The sequence below is a fragment of the Thunnus albacares genome, chromosome 8 (genome assembly GCF_914725855.1).
Source record: "Thunnus albacares chromosome 8, fThuAlb1.1, whole genome shotgun sequence".
Classification (NCBI taxonomy): Eukaryota; Metazoa; Chordata; class Actinopteri; order Scombriformes; family Scombridae; genus Thunnus; species Thunnus albacares.
The window spans coordinates 23832062-23849836 of NC_058113.1; the positions used below are offsets into that span (position 1 = coordinate 23832062).

At 37.1% G+C, this 17775-nt stretch overlaps 1 protein-coding gene and 1 long non-coding RNA gene across 2 annotated transcripts; one reads left to right on the top strand and one right to left on the bottom strand.

Annotated features, from left to right (window-relative positions):
• Positions 1-1981: 1981 nt before the first annotated feature.
• LOC122986687 lies at positions 1982-12887 on the bottom strand. The gene is made up of 3 exons (XR_006404350.1): positions 12791-12887; positions 3045-3088; positions 1982-2075 (listed from the first exon to the last, which is right to left on the bottom strand). It is a non-coding gene; the product is annotated as an uncharacterized LOC122986687 (long non-coding RNA).
• A 202-nt stretch (positions 12888-13089) lies between these two features.
• Positions 13090-17153, top strand: LOC122987616. The gene is made up of 2 exons (XM_044359595.1): positions 13090-13258; positions 15561-17153. The coding sequence occupies exons 1-2, from the start codon at positions 13253-13255 to the stop codon at positions 16161-16163; spliced, it is 609 nt and encodes a 202-aa protein (XP_044215530.1). The 5' UTR covers positions 13090-13252; the 3' UTR covers positions 16164-17153.
• The last annotated feature ends 622 nt before the right edge of the window (positions 17154-17775 follow it).

Genomic DNA, 17775 nt, shown 5'->3' on the forward strand with positions numbered 1-17775 from the left:
CAAAAACATTTTTGTGAATAATCTTTTTTTTTTGTCATGACAATATGTGCACAATAAAACTCCCACAATACAATACAGTATAATACAACACTAACCAGCAAGTAATGCAAGTATATAGAACTCAGATATTTTATAAGATTCAATTAACTTTTATCTTAGCAAACACATGTATGCATTGTATGCATACATAGTACCTTAATCTAAGGATTCCACAATTTCAGACATGGAGGTATCATGGCTGCAGTGTCCATACTGTGTGCAACATGCAAATGTTTGGTATTTTGCTTGAAAAAACAACAAACAATTAATCAAATGATCAAAATGCCAATAAATGTTGGTTAATCGATTGATCAACTAATTATTTCAACTGAAACATGGTGGTGTGAAATTTAAAAGTTAGATTAGATCAATTCAGTTTCCCTTAAGAGGAAAGAAATAAGCACATACAGCACATTACCGTTGAAATAATGATGGTGTTCACTGAACACAACAGCAGTTTAGCTTCCTTGGGTCAAAACTATAAGAAAGATGATGACAAAATATTCAGTGACAAGAACGGGAGTGCAGTCGAATATGAGTAATAAATCAATTCTGCTTCTTGTGGAGAGCAGAACCAAGTGAACAGTCTTGTGATGGGCACCTGGGGATGTGATGTCATCACTCAATATCCAAGTCTGATGATGAACAGGGAGTTTTTCCCAGTGCCTCCTCCTCTGTCGATTATCAAACAGGCTCACCTTGTCTTTTCTGTTGACGCAAGATCGATACAAAAACAGCATGTGCATTTTGCAATAACTCGGCTCTCATTCAAATCATTATGCCATTTGAGGGGTTTGGACTTAATTTCTACATTAGCACCATGACAACCCTCAGCCTCCTGAGAGGTATATTGTTGCAATGACAAGGTTCCTCTCATGAAACCCTCCCCATTTGTGTACAGTACGTGATGTATCATTGTGTGGCAGTACACATAATGACTTGTGCTTTTCTTCAGCACTTCTCTTACTGCACAGAGAGCCTGATGGAAAATCTCAGAGCCGGCAAAGAGAGCAAAATCAATAATCTATTCTATTTAATGGGCTGGAGTGTCACAGTAACGAGATAGGAGTGGATGAGGCGAATCGTCCATTGCCAGATCTTAACAGAAGGTTGCACACAGAGACTCTCTCTTTCCCTTTCCATCTTTCTGCCTCTCTGTCTCCTTCCTGTCCTCTCTGTCTCCTTCCTTCATGTGCACAGTTACACATACACACACTCCCTCTCTTTCTCTCTCCTCCCAAACACACATTTGCACAAGCACACACATACATGCATGCACAGAGATACACCGCAGTGTGTCTTGATTCATTTGTCATTTAGAAAGCTTTATTTATGAATAGCATTAATTCTGTGTGATGTTACATGTAAGATTTCCTGCTCTCTTAATCTTTGCTGTACTTCAGCATCAATATGTGAACTGCTCATCATCCACTAAATATTTCAGAGTTTTGAGATTCAGTATTAACTTTCACTCATGCCACAGAAGCACCCTTGTAAATTTGAAAAAGGACTGGCAGCCTCTGTTTACCTCCTTTGTAAGACTGACTTTAAATAGCAGAACACTGGCTGTTCTACTTTGCAGCGACTGTATTGCCAAACTCATGCATAGGAAATGATTTGAAAGACGTTCAACTTTGATGCCTGTTTTCCCCACGCTGTGCTCTCCTCTACCATTCGACTTTTCAGTATCGACTTCTAAATTAATCTCTGTGATTAAGCTATACAGGAAGGTGACAGTTTCATTCCTTGTACTACAAACAGAAGATTTAGCTGTAGTGTTTCTCTGTCGCTCTAACTTGGCAGGCAATATTGGCAGCACAATGATTTCATACTCGGCTGATGGAAATTGGAAATCATCTTCTGAAACAGCGGTATTGTCTGCTGCCTTTTCTGAATGCAGCCTGCCATAGAGCAGCGTGATAGGAGTTTCAAACACCTTCACCTCCAACTCAGAGCCTGTTAGTACCACGACGTCTTGACCTTTAGTAGATATTTCTGTCTTGTGACGTGAATTACAGTGTCTCATGAAATCAAGCCTGGAGGATATAAAGTCTCATTAATAACTATTCCATAATTACCAAAAATCTTAGATTTTTATTCAGCATATGGCAAAATGTGACAAAAATAGCCTCATAAATAATATTATTAACTCTGTTGACTTACTAGTAACACCACAATAAGGTTGACTAGTCCTGAGTAGTTACCAAGGAAGAATCCCGAACTAACCTTTAAGCACTATACTGTATATAGTAAATAATAAGTTACTTCAGAACAGACTGCTGGATGTATGGTAATGAATCTGTGTCCAATTATTAGTTCCTAGAGTTGAGTCTGCATACTGATCATTTTCTTAATGGTTCATAATAATAACAAAGATTTAGAGCATGTTTCAAAGAAACCCCAGAACACTTTACAACATTGGAGGAAAATATTACATTTCAGGTGCTAAATGGCACAAAACCAAACAATGAGTCTGTTATTATGTTTTAGTTAATATTTTTGCATTAAGTAAATGGGCATATCATACTGAGTTGCTACTAAGAATGCATTATTACCTCAAGATTACCTAATTCACTACCTGCCTTTTTTGTCCCCTCAAGCAAATTGTCATCTTACTAGAGCCCGACCAATACTAGAATTTTGAGGCAGTTACTGATATAAGTTTAAAAATCCATATTCAAGTTATGTTATTTTAACATAACAATACAATACATTGTATACATACAATACAATATGACTAAGATATAAACTAGATATTTAACATGACATTTCCCAGTTTAAAATTAAACTTGTCTTTGACATATCTGTACTGCTGATACTGATATATCTGATAAGCTAATATTGGCCAAAATATCATCCGGTCATTTGACTGGTAGGAGTAACATCCTATTTGACCTAACTGGCAAATAGCACCTGAGATATTACCAAGAACCTTTACTTGATGTCACAAACTACAGACAGCACAATTCCCCACAAGATGTATGTTTTTGGTATCAAATACTAACCTCCCGTTGCCTTGAAAAGTGGCTGTTTGGTTGGTAGTTTCCTCCTACGGAAAACAGCAGTTAATAACAGAAAGTATCAAAACATCCATTGGATACTTTCAAAACCCTCCTACAACATAATTGACTGTTTTACTGTGCTGGGGTGACATCTTGATAATAACTGAATAAATAGGGGTGTAAATCAATGGTTTGATGGGTATCTCAACATTCTTGTAATTAATCTTTAAAAAATGGTCATAAACAAAAGTTAATATGTTAGTAATGCTGCATTTTTATTACAAAAACCTCCAACCTGTATATAAAGTAAATGACAGAAATATCCATTAATGCAAGTGCAGTACATTTATAATCGGGGATGGAAAGAGTAGCTACTGGTATATTTTATTGAAGAAAAAATTGTTATTTTAGACAAAACTCACTCAAGTAAAAGTAAAGTTACTTGCGTAATTATGTACATAGACAAAAGTAAAAGTATGCCAGTTAAATGGACATGCAACATCTCGCCAGTTCCCGGTGCAAACCACACCACTGAGCTCTTCAAACCAACAATACATTCAGTTTCTATAGATGCCCACTTAGCGTACAACTAATTGTATTACAACCACATTCCTCAGTGTACTGGAATTAACCAGAAGAGAGGCCAACACTGAGGAAATTATACAAAAAATTATGTTGAACCTGGCAGGTGCAACAACTTCAGTCAACTTTATTTATGTAGCCCAATAACACAAATAATAAATTTGCCCCGAGGGGCTTCACAATAAGCACAGCATACAACATCCTTGATTCCTAGACCCTCAAACAACAAGCATTATTAAGCTTCAAGCTAAACTTACTAGCATGGTCCAGCTAATAAATAACAACTGTCTCACTGCCAAAACTGCCCTGGTGGAACTCTCACACTCGTACTTTCTGTTACATATGTGTTAAGATGTAGACCTAATTAGACATTATTAAGCTAATTTGAGTATTTAAATAGTATTTTGTTCAGAAGTTGTGTACCACACTAAATATCTAGTACCAAATGGTTTGGGATGAATGCACCTTACATGTCTAGAAAAAGGCTACACAAATATGTGTGTTTGTGTCATTACATTGTAATATGAAAATGAGCATTCTTAAATATGCTAACTCATGATCATCACCTTCTTTTATAAGAGAAAGCAATCATAATTTGTCTTTTACATTAACGATACTCCTCTTGAGTGACTGTGGCTGTGTAAGTTCAAGGACAAAAAGCATCTCTAACTGTTCACATTCTGTAAACAGGATCCCCTGAAAAGAGTCGTATATTTGACGCTGAAAACCTAAACCAGGTGGCCAGCCTCCCCTTAATTTAAATCAAAACTAATTTTAGCATAAGTTTTGAGAGTTGAAATGATTCTGTGTCACAACTTACACTACATGTTGGCATTACAGATTTATGTCAAGGGAATTAAATCTGGTTTTACCCAAATACATGTAGTTACACTCTGATGTAGACACAGTAATGTCAAAACACTGGAAACTGTTTGCACCATTAGAGAGAATCCCTTTATATCTAGTTACAGGATCTAACTGTCTGTATAATTGTCACAAATAGTCAGCTTTCTATTAACTCGTGCTAATTTAAAACACTGCCTTTGGAAGCACATTCACAGACAGACACATACAGACCATATCAATTTCTGCTCTGCTAACCAGCTCTGTAGGCAGTGGACTGTGCTGATTGGCAGCTTCTATATATTTATTTATTTACTTCTTTAACTTGCCATCATGAGGCCTCTGGGCTCTCACCCGTGTAGTGTTCAGGACTAGGTGGTACACCAGCTCCAAGGGCACCTTGGCTCAGTGCCACACTTCTTAACTTCTTAAACTGCACAGGCAAGTGCATAAGCCCACACACACACGGCCCACACTTCTCTTATGGCTTGGGCAGTCACTCCTAATGAATATTATTTTCACAGAAAGTTTATGAAGCAACTATTTTTGTGCCTGAGGAAAAGAGAATATTGATATTTGCAACATATTGATGACATTTGTTCACCTTTGCTTCATTTTGGGCAGTGTAGAAGTGCAGCTGCATGAAATGAAACCCTGCTCTCACCCTCTTAATTTTGACTGTTGGTTCAGAGATCCCTAGGACTGTTTACTGGAAGAGGGAAATTTATATTCTATTTTTCTGAGTTGCCGGGATGTAAAGTATATAATTCTGTAAAGAATCTACAGCCTTCAAATCTAACGTCCAAAATCCAAACGCATCACAGTCCTCTTTGATTAAACCAAACAGCACACATTGCAGAATGACTTACATTCCCTGCTAAACTAAGAGAAAAAGAACATTGTGTTGATATTAAAGCATTATTATCCCATTACTTCATTGAGATCCAATCTATTGTGACTTACACTATAAGCCTGTACCCATTTCCTGAGTCAGTCAGTCGTTATTAGCCCAAAGATTAGTCCAGAGCACAGTCAGTAACAGGATATTAGTGTTAACATTACAGCATGCTCTATTTAACTTTTTTGGGGGAAAAGTGAGTGACATGAGTGACTTCAAGCCTAGCTATCAGGCTGTCAAAGGGCAGAGGGCAGAGCAGCTGCAGACACCTCCAGCTGTCTGGAAACTGAAAGCCAAAGGCTGACGACACAAATGCTCAACACAGCACAGAGGAAATCAGCACATTTCATCCGAAAGGCGGCAGCAGCTGAATGGCCTGTGATAAAAGCTGTTATTGAGTCATCAGTGATTTTCAAGAACTGGTGGCAATGGTGCAAACTGATTGCATGCATTCACTATTTACATCTCATTTCCTGCTTTTTATTTCCAACAAAAAAGTCATATTTCCGAGAAAGATTTTTTTTTCATTGTAAAGTTAGATTTATATAGGAAATGCACCAATCTAAGTCACTAAGTGGGGCCGCAGCAGAAATGAGTGTTCAATCTTGTGACTGAGATGCTGCAGACTTGACTGTGACTGATGTAGTAGAATGACAAGAGGAGTGAATTATACATTTACAGTACACTATGTAGATGTGAAGTATGAATAGTAGGGCTGAATCCAACAATTATTTTTGTTACTACTAATGTAATGTTAATCAATTCATAGTTTAGCATACAAAATGTCAAAAAAACAGTGATAAATGCCTATTAGGTTCAAGGAATCCAAGGTGACTTGGATTCCCTGAACCCCTGAACCTCTTGTTTTGCCAGCACAACAGTCCAAAACCCAGAGATATTACATTTTAAATTATACAAAACACATAAAAGCAGAAAATCCTCACCTTTTGTTTGATGATATAACTAAAACAGTTAATCAATTATCATAATATTGATAATTAATTTTGTGTCAGTTTAACTATAGTAATAATAGATATATAGATTTTGTATACTGCAATATCTACAACTGATATAACTAGAAATAATGAATCCATCTCACCCAGAAAAATAAATACAAAAGTCATGATGCAAATAACATCAGGAAAATAAGCATCTTGCTAATTTGGACCAGTCCTGGAGTATGAAAAATATATAAATAATACATAAATATCATCCTCAAAGAATACAGCATCAAAGTCTGTGTATCTTTCAGTCACAAGGAAAATTCTGATTGAAATAGTCCTTTGTAAGTTGGAAGAAAGAATTTGAAGGGAGGGAGTCATAAAAGCACATCCACTTCCATCACTTCCTTATCTAATGCCTTCTGTTCAACTTCACACAAAACTAACTGGGGAGCAATAAGGGGCATCCTCACATAAGTATGACACTTTATTTAATTAAAATGGTCAAATATTTTAACTGGGGCATTTATTGTGGATTGTGAGGAATGCTTTAATTAAATAAACTCTCACAATCTTGTCTCAGATGCATTTTACTTCAGAAATTCAACAGAATGTGAATAACTCAGCTGCAACTTAAATTAATTTAAATGATAACCAACCATAATAATCAACAATTTTCTGTTTTTTCTGTTTTAGGGGGGTAGAGTAATGGTGATGTTAATTATAACCTCAGGGAGGGAATGACTCCATGGCACAGTTGCTCAGCTGTATTCAGCTCATATCCCTTCGACATTAGATTCATGGTAGTATGTTCACCTAAAAAGAGGCTTTTTACATTTAAACACTCACTAGCCTAGTTTTGAATTACAGAGAACAGTTAAAGGGGAATGTATCATGCACATTTCCCAGTCTATATTTGTGTTTTGGGGCTTGACCTGTATATCTTTGCATGATTAACAGTTTAAAAAACTCTTTATTCATCCTATACTGGCCCTTTATGCAGTTCTTCATTTCAGCCTCTGTCTGAAACAGACTGTTCTCTGAAACAGCTCCAGAATCTTTCTCTCTTCAAAAATTGCTTGAAGACATACCTCTTCATAGAGTACTTACCAGAGATGGGAGTAAGTCACCAATGTGCAAGTCACAAGCAAGTCTCATGTCTCAAGCAAGTCCCAAGTTACTGAGGTGACTGTGAGAATCAAGCAAGTCAAGTCGAGTCCCTGCTAAAAGTCAAGCAAGACAAGTCAAGTCATCGCTCAGATCGATCAAGTCACAAGTCAAGTCATACGAAATTCTGATGATCTATCCCAGTTTCCACATTTAAATAAGTTAAAAGACAGTGGTCATGAAAAGTTGAGTTTTATTTTCAACATTAACAAAAACTGTTGCAACCTTTTTAACAACTTCTACTTTTACAACAAATCTTACTGATATTTGACATTTTGTGGCAATCAATACCAAGCCTCCTAAACGCTCCTAACGTTACACTTGTAACGTTAGGAGGAGTAACTATTTAGACATGAGCACGCAGCTGTGTTAGCTAGTAATGTGCCTGTATAGTTTAACTGGTTATATGGCCCTGAATCAGTCCCTGATTGTCTTTTACATTAACGATACATCTTCTCACTAATTGATTCGAAGGCAAGTCTAACATAGCTTAAACTTAACCTTAGCTTTCTGGCTAATATTTGACCAGTCAATAAGTTAGCTAAAAAGACCCAGTCATGTACCTTTCATTGTGGGTTTTGTAGTGACGGATGAAGTTGGATGTTGTGGTGGTGGTTTTGAGCTGCAGACCTTACATACCACTGTTCTCTTCTTACTACAGTCATCGACAACATAATCCTTGAATCCAAATTTTATTATTTTTGGACTAGCCCACTCCATGATAGCTGCCTTGTGTGATGGCCTCTGATGGTCTGCCACGTCCTAGTAGGTTGCCAGGTTTGCACACATTGCACTTGAAATCACCCAGTCATGTCAAACAAAATGTAACTTTTCAATATCCTGAAAAATGCAAATATTTAATAAGAAAGGTCAAGTCCTTTTGAGTCATCTGTCTCAAATCTAAGTCAAGTCTCAAGTGATGAATACCAAGTCAAAGTCAAGTTGAGTCTTAAATCAGCAAGTCTCAAGTCCTCACATTTACAACTCCAGTCTGACTCGAGTTAAGTCATGTGACTCGAGTCCCCTATCTCTGGTACTTACTCACCTAATATTCTCTTTCCTTCTCTCTCTATCTAATCTCTATCTCTAAAGAGAAGAAAAATGTCATTTGCTCTGCACTCATGAGCTACTTTATGCACCTGCAACCTTGTGGCACTTGTGTCAGGTGGAACATCAGACTGAGTGTTGTAGTACTTATTTTTGAAGGCTTCTCTTTGACCTACTATAGCTTGGATTTGTACCTCATTTGTGCGTTGCTTTGTCTCCCGTATGAATAAAAGTAAATGTTAATATAAATATATCTCACTTGGCATAAAAAAAGCATTGGGATCTCCCAGGGGGAGCTGGAGAGTGTGACTGGGCAGAAGGGCATCTTGGCTACCTGCTTGCACTCCAATCCAACCCAAATAAGTGGAATAAGATGGATGGTGTACATCAGTTAACATATTTATAAAGCAATTTTTCAGTAATTCATACACATCTCCTTTGACAGTCGATGAAAATTGTGCTGAATGTGAATTCCAAATGGCTACAACAAGGTTATTATGTATAATAATGAAGGCTTCCTCTGATGCACGTATAAACACTGTCTATATATCAAGTCATGTCTGTGCTTGCAGCATCATTGAGTGTTACAAAGCATTTATGAATTGTTTATATACCACTGATGAATCCTGAAGGCAAAGGTAAACTGTTACCCATTGTACTCCTTCATGAGCAAGTCTAATTTGTTTCTAGCATCTGTGACAGAGCATCTGCTGCTTACCAAGAACACAATTAGCAATCCATCAATCAACTCTCTATCGTACCTAACTCAGATCATGCTCTGCCAAAAAGCATGGGCATTAACAAGCAACTGTTGGCTGTCATGCCCCAAGCTGTTCTTTGGCTTTACAGTGAGGAAAACATTGAAAAATTATATTGTCAGCTTTAATCCTAAAATTGACACAACTGAATTATTACTGTTACCTGTAATCTGTTATCCTAAAGTGAAATACTACTATTTGTGCATTTGTGACGTGATATGTTCCAAAGCTACAAAAGATGAATTTGAAAACACAGAAAAGGTGGCTGTGACAAGGTGGTTTGTTTTTTAAACGTTTTCTCCTGGTTAATGACTCACAACCCTACTATTAAGCAGACAAAAAAAAAGGAAATGTCAAAATGTCAGAGCTGCAGGCTATGTCAATGATGTGGCCGCAGGGTGTAAATCAGTATCACAATTATGGAGTTTTTGTTCCCCTGTTATTGCATGAGGACAAAGTTGATCACAAACAATATTTCAACAATCTCAAACCATGGGAATGAGCATTTATTGCCTTGCCTACTCAACCCCTTTCTGGAAGGGGCTGAAGTATCCCAAACTACCATGTATGGAAGGCATTAAAATGGCATGGACAGGTCGCCAGTCCATAACAGGGCTGACACAGATGAACAGTATTGCAGTTTATTCTCTAATAGATCTGACCTGCAAGTTTTGGACTATGGAAGGAAACTGGTTCAAGTAAATTAATATGAAAAAAACAGATATGCTAGAGATCCAGCTCAATATCTGAGTTCTGAGCCATCCATATGATTGATTAATACTGTTATCAGTACAATTTGGAAATAATTTAGAATACAGTGCTATATACTGTTGAGTACATACTGTATGTACCTGTATAATGACACCAAAAGCATAATTGAGATCTAATGGAAATAAAATAAGACTGACATTTACTGAAGGCAAAAATAAACATTGGGTAAACTAATGGTACATGAAATCCCACCTTCCAGCCTGTCAGCAACCCTGCACTACCTCTGAAATTTAAATGCTGCTGTAAACCTCTTGCTACTAAGATCTCTCTGGTGGTGACAGGGCAAGGTCACATCCCTCAGTCCATGACTTCTTTGGCCTGGAGTGTGACATTCCTCCAGTATCACCATCAGGCAATCCAATGCTCCCCTAATGAACCAATTACAATCCTCTGGAGACTACCAGGCTCCTTATTTGCACCTGCTAGCATGTACATACAATAAATAGCTGTAGCATATTCTTGCTTGAATGCATAACATCGCTCTGGGGAAAGAAAGATGGATTTGCTATGACTGGGTATTATTCCTCTCGTATATCCCCTTCAAATAAGAACGTCCCTCGCTGCAACTCTTCCTACTGGGACAATCTGCAGCATGACGAAGTGCAATTATGTGCCGCATAATAGCCCGTTCTAACCCTAACCCTGTCTAAGACACGAAGGGCAAAGTAAAACCCTGCGGGACACGCTGTGACTGTGGAGAATTGGGAAGGAGAGTATGTGTGACACATTGACTGAAAAAGCCAGTGACAATAGACTAATAATGGGAGGTTACGCCTCTGCCTGACATCACCAAGAAGAGGCATCTTATTCAGGATTTCTAGCTCCACTTGTGATGAGATGCATTGAGGCATTAGGATTTGCTATGGCTGTTTCCCAGTTACATTTATATACATAACTACTGTGCCACAGGTCTTTTATGTCAGGTTGACATAAAAGACATGTTTTCTAAGATCTGTATCACATTAGAGTTGGAGGGGAAAAGGGGGAAGCAGGGGCACTTAGATCTGTATAAAAAGAAAACATGATTTTGTGGTTTCATTATGTTTTGTCCTTGTGTTATTGTGTGATAGCACTTTGTTCTTCTCACTCTTTATTATTGTGTGATTACTGCAGCAAACAATCACTTTGTTCTTTGCATGTTGCCACAAGCCTCCTCTCTCTAAAAATGTAAATATATTTCCCATAGGAGTTATAGTTTTTCAGATCAAAACCTTAATTGGTAGGGAGAACGCTGTCCAGCTCTCATTGACTCCAATACAAACTGCAGGTGGTGCCTCCTGTTTCTTAAACTTACGGATTATCTCTTCTTCCAAACACTGTGTTTTGCCTTTTCAAAGGCATTAACAATCATTATCAGAGATTGAAACATCTCCTGTTAGAAACTACAGTATTTTTCAACAGGAGAAACCCAGTATTTTACACTGACACACATTTCCAACATCAGGCTGAAAACAGGAAAGGCACATTTTACATTTCACATTTTACATTTTACATGCCGCTGAAATGATAAATTGATTGTAGGAAAATGAATTAGCAACTATTTTGATAAACAATTGATTGTTTTCAGTTACCTTTAGGCAATAATTTCAAACAGTTACAGCTTCTCAATTGTGAGATTTGCTGCGTCTTTGTCTTTTGTGATAGCAAATGATGGGGATTTACACTGTTGGTCTGACAAACAAACAATATGAGGACATTACCTTGGGCTTTAGAAATTGCGATTGCCTTTTTTCTGACATTTTATAGATCAAACAATTAATTTATTAATCAAAGAAAATAATAGGCAGATTAATCAATACTAAAAAAACCAATTGTTAGCTGCAGCTCTAATATCATGAGTAGTGCCATTAAAATGAGAGATAAAAACTAAAATGCAATGGCCTGATTATTTTAAGAGGTGACAATTATTGAAGAACCCCAGACACTTCTAAAAATTCTAGTTAACAGCAATACCTGTAAAGTATATATGGTTATGGAAAAAGCAACCATATAACTCCATTAGCAACACAATTATTTTCAGACTCTCAAAAAGTGCAACAACAAACACAAGGAGAAAAATAAAAAATAAAGAAATAAAACAAAAGTTTAAGGAATGGAAAGTACATAAAAATCCCCAAACATAATGTGATTGTTTAAAATAAACAATCACAGACAGTGCAACTTGTTAGTTGAGGTAGATGAGGCAATAGAACAATATAAAAAGGAATGCTCAGCAGAAACCTATGTTTTGAATACCCCTCACCCACTGTTAGCTTGTAGGAAACATACTGAGCATATGGATGGACAATTCAGTTGTGGATATACTTTTTGAAGTTTCTATGGAAATTGGATAACCACTGGCATCCACTGTAACAGAAAAATCCATTATGTAGGAGGAAGTTGCAAACATTTCTAAGCTACCCGTCAAGCTTACAAGGTCTTTGATACCAAACATATGTTTTCATTGGAGTATTCCTTTAAGTTTTTGTAATGTCTCTTTGTCAAAAAAAGAACTTAATTAATAACAGCCTGATAGAAGCAGATCCATAAATGTACCGTTATAGCACATGTGTGCATTCAAACTTGTCACTTGGTTCACTCTTTCAACATGTAATTTTCAGGAGGAACTGTTTTAGTAGTTTACCATCATCAAGACACATGAGTATTGTCCTGATAAAGGTGAACATGTGAATGAATTTCTTAGGATAGTCTAAATGCAACACATACATTAATCCAAACAACAGTACAAATGCATCAGCCAACCTGGGGAGACCACTCACGACAATTTCATCTTCGATTACAACAGAGACGCTCTCAGGGCTGAAGTGTGTTGCACCAGTATTGTTGCCAGTGACCAGTGGGGAGAGCAACAGGAGTGTGAGCCATATCTGGCAAAATACAAAAAATACAATTATGAGGATAGTTCCAGAATTATGAGGATGGTTCCAGTATTATGAGGATTGCTCCAGAATTATGAGGATAGTTCCAGATTTATGAGGATAGTTCCAGAAGCAAGGTTGCTTTTAGAACTATGTTTGTATGCTTATCTGTTCTCCCCAAACACTTAGTCTGTCTTGCTACAACACTCGCATGCCAGCATATACGTTGAGAGTTACTGGTAGCTGTAGTCATTCTTCCTGTCCATACTGTCTGTGTAACCCGCAACATCCACAGCATCTGGCATTGCATTCTAGCTAGCGGCGGAGGAATACTTCACTGTAACACATGAAGGTTTGTTGCAAAGACAAAACACAAACAATAAACCTACACAGGACTGCCAGGACAAAGAAGAGACTGCTGAAGGCACAAATTAGCTTCAACTGAACTTAAAAATACATTTTTACATGTAACAGGGATTTTGGATTTGTCCCTAATTTTTTTACAGTTGTGTCATGTTAGGAAGGGATCACTTTATGGCTGTTATGGAGAGGAGGAATAATTTCCGCCCACTAACTTTGTCATCATGCATTTGACTATTGCATTGCATTGAATATTGTACTGAGATAGATTTGAATAAGTCCAAACCTATCCTTGAATCTATGTGAATTTTTAAGTTGGTTTACCATACAGTATGTTATGTTAACAATGTACTGATTGATACTGACATTTCTGTGAGTATACTGAGAACTGACGTTGCAGGTCTTGAAGAACTCAGAGACTCCTCATGCTGATACACTGGAAGGCCATGAAGGGCCAGAGTGCATCTCATGTTGACATCATTTTGTTCCTAGATAAACAATCAAAAACACACAAATACATACACAAATAGTTGTACATCACACACATCAAGCATAAAACAGTGTAACAGTTCTACCAATGTAATTTCTAAAAATTAAAGTAACTATGATGGTTCTAACACCCATAGTTGCCACAGCCAGTGTTTAGGATCACCAACCATATTCTTGTATTCACAAAAACATGAAGTCTCCAAATGTCCTTTTTGGAAATCCACCTGGACCTTTTTATGAAAAAAAAAAACAGTCATATTTGAGACAGATATTCACTGCTATTTAGTTTGCAGCCCCATACTGCTCTCTACTTTTGCCCTTAGCTATAGGCAATTTTGACTGAAAACAGCATTTTTACTTTACGCAGACAAATTTTTAAAATTTTAAGACATTATTTTAAGACATTATTTATACATATAGTCACTGTTATTCAGGAGCTACAACCATAGAATTTTGAGTATGTCATTTTAGGTGGTTTTGCTCCAAAATAGGGGTGGAATTGTAGAGGTTAAGTAAAAATTAACATCATTTAATCATCATTTGCAATTATCTGAATCCTGGAGATGATATTATTGTACCCACATACAGCTAGAAGTCACCATTTCCTTTAACACCTGTTTACTAATGTTTATGTTTCAGATGTCTGTCCTTAAATCAACTCATGATTAAGAAAGAAATTGATCTATGAAGTCAGTTTGGGTCACACATCCCATTATTACTGATGGAAAAAAATCTAATCCTTTGGGTTTTGGGGCGTATAGAGGGATGTTGGTGCCTTCACATCCGCATTATGAGTTCAAATTCATGAGAACTTTAATTTTATTTGACAGCCAGAGACTAGGGGTGTCTCGATGATTGTTATTCCAGACGGCGGTGAGAAAATTTGAAGGTTTTATTAATTTTTCGTTAAAATGGAGAGGTTCACTGATGCGGTCTTTGCCCTCTCACTGACGAGACTGACTGACATCTTGCTGCTCCCTCCATTTGTCATTGTTTTAAAAGGTCTTAATTGTATTACATGCAAATGAAGAGATTTGATTTTTGCTCATTATCTATTCATAAGAGAAAATGAAGAGAACATTAGTGGGTCACCAAATGAGGCAGGGAGGGGAGGGAAAAGGAGAGGAGGAGAGGGGTGAGAGACAGATAGTGATGATAAGTAGAGACAGCTTAACTTTACAGCACTGTAATGTTTCTTATTGTACTAAAAACAATCCGCATGTCTAAACTGCATTTGAACACCAAAACATGCATCTTCTTCAGGAGATGTATGCTATTATTTTTCTTTTTTCTGGCATATTCCAGTGATTTTATATAATTTTTAAAGAATATTACAATTTATAATGGCAGTCTATGGGAGAAATGATCTCAACAACTACAAGTGCTGAAGTACATGTGGAAATGCTTTCCATATTAAAACATGGTACCAATAGCGCCACCATGTGGTCAGTTATTATGTGTTTTACATTTTGGCTAATAGCTCATGAACTGTTGAGTGTAGCAAAACAATATTCGCACCGTATATTCCTTGAAATAAGCCCATTCGACTGATATAGGCCACGCCCATTTGCACCAATAATTTTTTCTGCTATTTTGGATTCTTTAGGCACATATTTCATCTAATCTTCACCAAACTTAGTACATACTATATTTAAATGACCCCGAACTAAACTTATGAGTTTGTTTTTGAGTATCACTTACCGTTTGTCTGTCATTGGTTACCAAAATTTTGAAGGCATGGCCGGCTGCATTTAACGGGCCATGCAACTGGAATCATTTGCTTTATGAATTTAATTTTTTCTCAGAGAATAATGGAGCTTGAAGCTGAAGGGGCACATCACATATTCATTTATGTGGATGAAGCTGGCTTCAACCTCTCTAAAGTGAGGAGACTCAGGAGGAACATCATTGGGCAGAGGGCCACTGTTACAGTGCCAGGTCAGAGGGGCGCCAATATCACCATGTGTGCTGCCATCTCCAATGATGGTGTCCTTTACCACATACCAATTACTGGCCCATACAATACAGAACTTGATGCACTGAATGAAAGACTGGTTCTACCCGAAGAGAGAGGGCTGTTGAGGCCTGGCATGACTCTGTATGTCATCATTTGGGACAATGATGCCTTCCACTGCTTTTGCCTTGTGAATGAATGGTTTGCAGCACAACCCTGTATGATGATGCAATTCCTCCCTGCATGCTCTCCTTTTCTGAACCCAATTGAGGAATTCTTTTCTGCTTGGAGATTGAAAGTATATGATCACCGATATTACCAGATGTTCCTCCAGGCGGCAATGAATGCTGGTTGCCTGGCAATAGGTGCAGAGGACTGCCGGGGATGGATGCGCTATGCAAGGAAGGTTTTCCCTCAGTGCATTACAAGGGAAAAACATCCAATGCAATGTTGATGAGAATGTGTGACCTAATCGTCAGGAACGAATGAACTAAATGTGAAGTTCTTCGTATTTTATCTCTTTATTTTGTTTTGGTTTTTTGGATATCTCCACCTATAAGTTTCCTTTGGTAGCTTTTGTTTATTTTGTTTTTATTTACAGTATTCGGCATTTCAGAGTTTTAAATGTATGGAAAAATCTGATGCAGTACAATACATAATTTTGTCTCTGAGTATTTCTGAGTTTGGAAATTGAAAATGTGAAATTCCTTATTGGTTCTTTGGTGATGAAAGAATGCAGTAAAAAAGCTATACTGTAATGAATGTCTGAATATGTCTAGTCTAGGTGCTTACTGTAGGTCTTACATGTCAACGACGGTTAATGGGCACAGAGAGACCTGCACAAGAATAAAATGAATGAAGAAAGCTTTCTTAGAAAATGTCTCTCTTAAACAATATTTTTACAATATTTCAACAGGGCATCTCAAAAAAGTGTAAAAAGTTCAGGTGTAGAGTGCAGCTGGGTTTGTTATCTCTAGTAAAATCATCTTTGGAGACAAGAATAAAATTCATGCTTTGATATGCTTGCTTGGCTTTTTTTGCTCACAGTATATGTAAAGTATCAAGAAGAATATGTTAATTTGATCACAGATTGTGTTGTTTGAAGGAAATATTTTCCTTTTTGCATGTTTTTAATGTTTTGTGAGTATTTTGCAAACAAAATGTGTGATTTTGGCCAGCGACTTTCAGTTCTGGTCTGTATGTGAACTATTTCGAAAATGTAACTTCTGAATGGATAAATGTGTTAAAGCAAATGAGAAAAAACTGTAAAAGTAACAATCCTTTTGGCAGTAGTAGTACTGAAGAGTTTAGTGCATTATGACCTTAGCATTTATTGCTTGGCTACTATATGGGTTTGTAGTACGCTGTATTTTTAACATTCTTCAGAAACTAACTGGTATCCTTATTTTGTTTAACCTTGTTTGTAGTTCATTTAATTTCTTTAATTTAGTGGAGCTGAGTGCCAGTCTACTGGGGAGATCACTTCACCCTGGGGGAGGTCGTTTGCTGTGGTTAAAGACACTGAGGTGCACGCGTGGTTCACCTGTTTGCTGTGTGTGTGTGTGTAGGTTGCTGTGCACTTGTGGTGAGTATATGGTAGCACCCCTAGACACACCTTAGCATAGCCTACCACACAATTTGCCAGCCTCAGCATACTCGTAGTCTGGAACTACACTTTGAATAGATTTTTAATGGTTAAAGATTTTAGTTATATTTTAAAATAGTTTTGTTTTAAAATAATAGTTTTATTACTTCATCTTAACTCTATTGTGGTTTTTTTTATATATTTATTTTATATATATTTATAAATATTTACTTTGAATCATGTCTCTGTCCCCTCAGTAAAGGAGTCTGTGTGCCTTGTTGAACTCGAAGTTATCGGTATTTGATAACTTTTCCCAGTTGTACATGTGTCCTGGGGTGCAATTCCCCAGGTGATGTAGTTGGTCTTCATTCACCCATCAATTATAGTTCTCCCCCCTCTCACTGCCACACATTGATAGTTTGTGGTCTAGAAGATTGCAGGATAAGGTAATCTCTGAATGTTGGTTTTTTTTTCATAATCT